The sequence below is a fragment of the Mercenaria mercenaria genome, chromosome 14 (genome assembly GCF_021730395.1).
Source record: "Mercenaria mercenaria strain notata chromosome 14, MADL_Memer_1, whole genome shotgun sequence".
In the NCBI taxonomy this organism is placed as follows: Eukaryota; Metazoa; Mollusca; class Bivalvia; order Venerida; family Veneridae; genus Mercenaria; species Mercenaria mercenaria.
The window spans coordinates 71,983,810-71,989,602 of NC_069374.1; the positions used below are offsets into that span (position 1 = coordinate 71,983,810).

Consider the following 5,793-nt stretch of genomic DNA (forward strand, 5'->3'; position numbering starts at 1 on the left):
AACAAGAAACTAATTCAGTTATATCTAAAAGAAACAACATCCATTGCCGAGATACCCACTGTTATAATTGATTAATGGTTTAGCACATTCAAACTATTTCATTGTGACTTTCGTGTGTTTTCCGTGGAAAATAAGGTATGTTACCCAGCTAAAAGACGTATATCCTAGAGTATATTTCATCATAGATTTGATTGAAAATAGATATATTAACTTTCTGAGAGTCACCAAATTTTATAGACCTGATTTGAAGAGAAACAAGGCAATACAAAACGGCAGTCTGGCGTCCTCTTGTGTCTTCCTGACTTTGCTCCGAACACAGAACATTACAAGCCAGATGTATGTCGTCCTTTTGTGTTATTGGGATGAATGCACGATGTGACGACAAATTCACAGTATTTTTACATATCTCTTTGCCGCTAACATACAAGGGTGCAAAGACATAAGAAATCAGCAGTCGCTTTCTAGAACAAAACAATCTTATAAACATAATTAAAGTTCAATTATTTTGGGAATGGAATTGTTCACGTTCTTCGTATGCTATTATTTTAACGTACTTCTTATGCTAAAAGCTCGAAGTTGTAAAATGCTTCTGTAACCGAAGGCATGACGAATCATAGACAATAATATAAAGGAGGATAAATTGCCTGTTTGTCGTGTCTTCATGGTTTCATGTTCGGGGTGAAGCGACACCAGAATGAAAGGAAGAGTAGCCGATTTGCCGTGTCTTCGTATTTTGAGGCAAAGACACGACATCGACAATCCGTGTCGCATTGTCGTGTCGTTGTGTTCTGATAGAAGAAACGGCAAAATTAGGACGACTAGACGACAGTTTAATATGCCAAATAGTACGAAACATTTCCAGTGCAAATATCGTGTAATCGCCCATAATGTTTCATTATTTCTCCCGAATGATTTTCTGTTTTCGCCTTTTACGGAGTCACGGCAAATTGAACGGATATGAACTCCGCCAGGGAGTAGAACAACTCAAGAATGTTTGTTGATTTTATAAGAATAAAGAAGCCCCAATAATTAGTGTTTATGCATATAACATCTGAACATAACAAGCCAGTTAAAAATTATACTGCCGTTGTCACACAGGATTTTGACAAAATATAACCATTTCCGTTTACCCATTTTTAATAAGAGTTTTGCCTTTAATTGCTTGTTTGTACTTACACTTTAAATGTTTAATCAAGAAGCTGAATCCGGCTTCTATTTTGTTATAAGTAAAGCAAAACTGTTTCACATATGTTGAAACATTCTACGGGCAAGGAAGACAATTGTGTATGGAGGATTAAGGATTAAACAGTCAGTCCTCATGTTTTTTTTAATAGGGCCAGTTTTGGCAATAGATTGATTTTGATGTAAAATAATGTAAAATAGAATCATAAATTATGGAGCAATGTAAGGACTCCAATTGATATTTGACGAATTGTGAATAGTTAAGCCAACTGGCCTATACATTTAATTTTGCCATATAATTGAAAATATGTAAATCTACAATCATGAAAAGTTTCATTAAATTCTACTTTGTGGAACTTTTTCTATACAAGGAAGTGTCACAGACAGTGTGACTTTCCAGTAAAAAGTCAATTATGAGAATTGACCAGATGACAAATGTTTTCAAAACAGTGCAAAACTATGTTAAAAGGACCTTATAATCTTTAGCCTGCTGGCGGCGATTACTTTTGCGACCAGTGCAGATCAAGATCAGCCTGCACGTCTGTGCAGGCTAATTATGGTCTGTACTGTTCGCTATTCAGTCAGTAAATTTTCAGTGAACACCCCTTTGAAAAATAAGTGGTATTGCCAAAATTGAACGATGGACCAGTCCATTTTAGAAATTTAGCAGGGTAAAGGTTAATACTAAATAGAGATGAAAGCTGGTCAGTAACAGCTTGTCGAACGTTGAAATCCCACTTCCGTCAAAATCTGTACGGGTTTAGTGCTTTCCGAATAATCAAACACGCACTCTGTATTTTCATCTTCAATTTTGTAATATTTGAGCCGTGCCATGAGAAAACCAACATAGTGGCTTTGCGACCTGCATGGATCCAGACCAGTCTGCGCATCCCCGCGCAGGCTGGCCAGGATCCATGCTGTTCGCATTCAGAGCCTATTGCAATCAGAGAAACCGTTAGCGAACAGCATGGATCCTGACCAGACTGCGCGGATGCGCAGGCTGGTCTGGATCCATGCTGGTCGCAAAGCCACTATGTTGGTTTTCTCATGGCGCGGCTCATATTTGCTGATGATAAACAGAAACATTGAAAAGAGAAAATCCAATCCCGACTATATGACAGCGGGTAAGAATTTCTAACGAAAACTGTCAATTTTCTGTCTTTCCTATCTTGTCATATATAGCAATTTATACGGCGTGTAATAGATACAGTCTGAAGCTAGGAAAATGAAAAAAATCTTTCCAGACAGATATGGGAATAAATATTTTTGTTCTAAAAAAGAAGTCTACCAGTCTCCTGTTTCTGAAAACAAAGAAACAAAAACAACAATTTTTATGTACATGTATATACATTTACTACTATTTTCTTGGTCACACAAATAAGTTTATTAAAACCTCAACGGAATTGAATTCATTTTGGTACGGCTTTGTCTATATTCCATGTTCTAGTATTATAACAGTTTTATATAGTCAAATCCATCACTGAAACAATGATCTAGGATTTCTATAAACAATTGTAGAATCTATAGTCATAACCTTATGTCAATTAACTGCGACCTTATCCACAGTGAAGGAAATAACACTTTGATTCATTTCCAAATTTGGTTGAGAACGTAGGCCGTAAATCCTGCTGCTGTTTAAATAGATTTATAGTATTTGACATAATGTCAATTGGGTACTTTTTGCAGGAGTTTATTTTCGTCGATATTCCCAATGAAAGTTACCCGCGAATTAAAAATATTCTGCGATATAAATCTGCATTATGTCGCTACCTAACCCTAACCCTAACCCTAACCCTCACTTTCAGCCAATTCTTTATACTACGAACGTGGCTGCTTATACATGAAATTGTTAATAAAACGTACGCAAAAATTTCCCAACCTACCATACGATATTACAAATAACAGGATATGAATCAAATTACCCGCATATATGAATGTGACTGCACTGCAGCAAGTTTTATAGAGACTTTTTACTGCAAAAATGTATACCCGGTATGAAGTTCCATTTGCCAAAGTTTTCAGAAGTAAGAGAGTAACATGTGCGTCTCTTACGAACATACAGGGTGATTTTTTAAAACCTGCGATGACAACGTCAACAACTCCCGACTAAATATCAGTTTAGACTGCGTCAGGAAGTGGTCTCGAAAGTAATTAAAATGGGCTTGAAGATTTTGTCTGAAAATTTGATATTACGGAACGCAGACGGAACAGAATTAGAGTAATTATCGATAGTTTCAGTTCATTTGAATTACATTTTATCCGTTTAATTATTAAGAAATAAGACATATGACCAGTATTATAGCCCTCGAAATGTACTTTTGTGAAGAGTGATAATGATTAGTAATCAGAGCGTGCAATCATTTTCGGTTAACGCTCTTATAATGATAGGAGGACATTCCATCTAAACTGTAAATGATTTATCTAAGGCATACTGATAGACTTTATCATTTATCAATCACAGAAACGTGGACTGTAAATGCGCACACAGTTCACCACGTAATTAACATTATAACAAGGTTGCCTTTCCCTTGAACAAAGTATGTGGCACGCGGCACTTACTGAATGATGTTGTGATAGTAAAATAAGTCCTTTAAAAAGATCTTATGGACATATTGAATGCAGCCAAGGAAACGACAGAAGTGTTGGTATGATTGAGTTTTTTTATCAAAGCTTACGATTGCCTTTATCTTAGAAATACCACAGAGGAACCGAGTAAAAGTTATATTTTCAGCGTTACAAAACTGACAAAGACGATCATTTTATTCTATATCTTAATTCATAATGTTTTGATAAATAGTTAGCACATAATCATTTTGAAATTACAAATGTTTGTGTGGTGCACACTAGTCTTGATGATAAATTCGCAACATCTGTAAACAGCACGGACAGACAAATACTCGTCCAAATTAGAAAAAAAATCTTAATAGCTTTTCATTAGTGGTCAATAATATATCAGTCGATTAATTGTTACGAGACACGCAAATACTACTTAATAATGATTACGAATCATGTCTTTGTATAACACCTTTAAATGAAAACAATTTTAAATCGTTAAGAGAAAAGAATGAAACATTATACAAAACGGTACACTTTGTGTTTTATTAAAGCGCTTTAAGCTTCAATGATTTCCTGTAGAATAACGAAGGTATACAATGACCTAATATATCCAAATAAAAAGACTGCCTTTAACCGAGATAATTCAATAAGTAAAGTTTAACTTAAAAAAAGTAAATTGTCGTGCTTGTGGTGAGGATATTTAAAAAAAAAACCAGAATGCGTAGTTATTAAAGTTAGTTAAAGTTTTTTCTGAAAAACAAAGGAATTTTGTGTGCAGATATTATGTAAAATAATGATATTGTGACTAAGATTTTTCGTGAATGGGCCTCTTGCATGAAACGATATTTTGAGCATGTCAAAGATGGGGCTTTACGGAAGCAAATCAGAAACAGCAAAAGCAGGAGAAAAGTCCAAGGAAGGATGGGAGAGTTTTACGAAATTACAGCTAACACAAGAGTTGAATATTAGTGAAAATAATTCGGTTAAAAAAGTTTCTGTGTATTGTGATCTCTGTTACCCGCAACTTGACTTTGTTGAAGCTGTTAGATTTTGTCAAACATGCAACAGATATCTCTGTAAAATATGCTACGATTGCCATAAACATTCTTCCATTAGAACAGATAAAGAAACTTGTTTGGCAGTCGAAATCATTGCGCCTGAGTGTTTGAAAGAAATAGATCCAAGAGGAAAGGAAGATGAAGAAAATTGTTGGATTTCTGGAATGGCTCTGCTGTCAACAGGTGACCTTGTTGTTGTTGATGGCGGTAATCGTGCGGTGAAAATGATAAGGGTCATTGACTCTGAAATACTATCTGAACTTAAATTACCTTCGGAGCCTTTTGACAGCGCTGTTGTCACAAAGTATGAAATAGGTGTCACATTACCGGAACAACAGCAGATTCAGTATTTAGGAATATTAAACGGTTTATCAAAGACCCGTCGAATGAGAGTCGATGGTCATTGCTTTGGAATTTCGCACAAAAATAGCCTAACTGTGATCACATTCCTTTGTCCAGAGAAAGTAGAAATTATTTCTAACGACGGAAAAATCCTGAAGAGAATTGAAACAGATTTCAAAGGGAATGAGCTATTTTCAGCACCATATTATGTTGTATTTTGCCATGAAAGGAAGCATGTGTATGTATCAGACCATAGGAAGGACGCCGTGATAAAACTGTCAATCGAAGGTGAGATTATTGCAACATACAGAGCAGGAGATCTGGATCGTCCAGAGGCACTTGTTGTACGAGAAGACGGAAGTGTTGTTGTTGCTAGTAGGGACACTAACTGTTTGCACATCATATCCTCGAGGTTTAATAAAATAAAAATATTGAAAGGAGAAGAGAGTAAATTAGAGCGGCCGTGGTCACTTTGCTACTCCGCGGAGAACAAACTGCTTTATGTTGGAAATAATGATGGTAAATCTATAAATGTTTACGCTTAAATAAATATGTTGTCTAAGCCTTTCGCAAGCACATTTATATAACAGTTTAGGGCTACGTTGCAGTGTGTATTTTATGCAACATTTCGCCGACAACTGCAACGGGAATAACA

General features: G+C 35.7%; 1 protein-coding gene across 1 annotated transcript; it reads left to right on the forward strand.

Moving 5' to 3' along the window:
- Nucleotides 1-4,600: 4,600 nt before the first annotated feature.
- On the forward strand, nucleotides 4,601-5,683 carry LOC128548236 (uncharacterized). The gene has a single exon (XM_053522708.1). It carries the CDS (start codon nucleotides 4,601-4,603, stop codon nucleotides 5,681-5,683), a length of 1,083 nt encoding a protein of 360 aa, XP_053378683.1.
- The last annotated feature ends 110 nt before the right edge of the window (nucleotides 5,684-5,793 follow it).

Coding starts and splice junctions, on each gene's coding strand:
- LOC128548236 (XM_053522708.1), top strand. CDS start 4,601: ATGGGGCTTTACGGAAGCAAATCAGAAACAGCAAAAGCAGGAGAAAAG.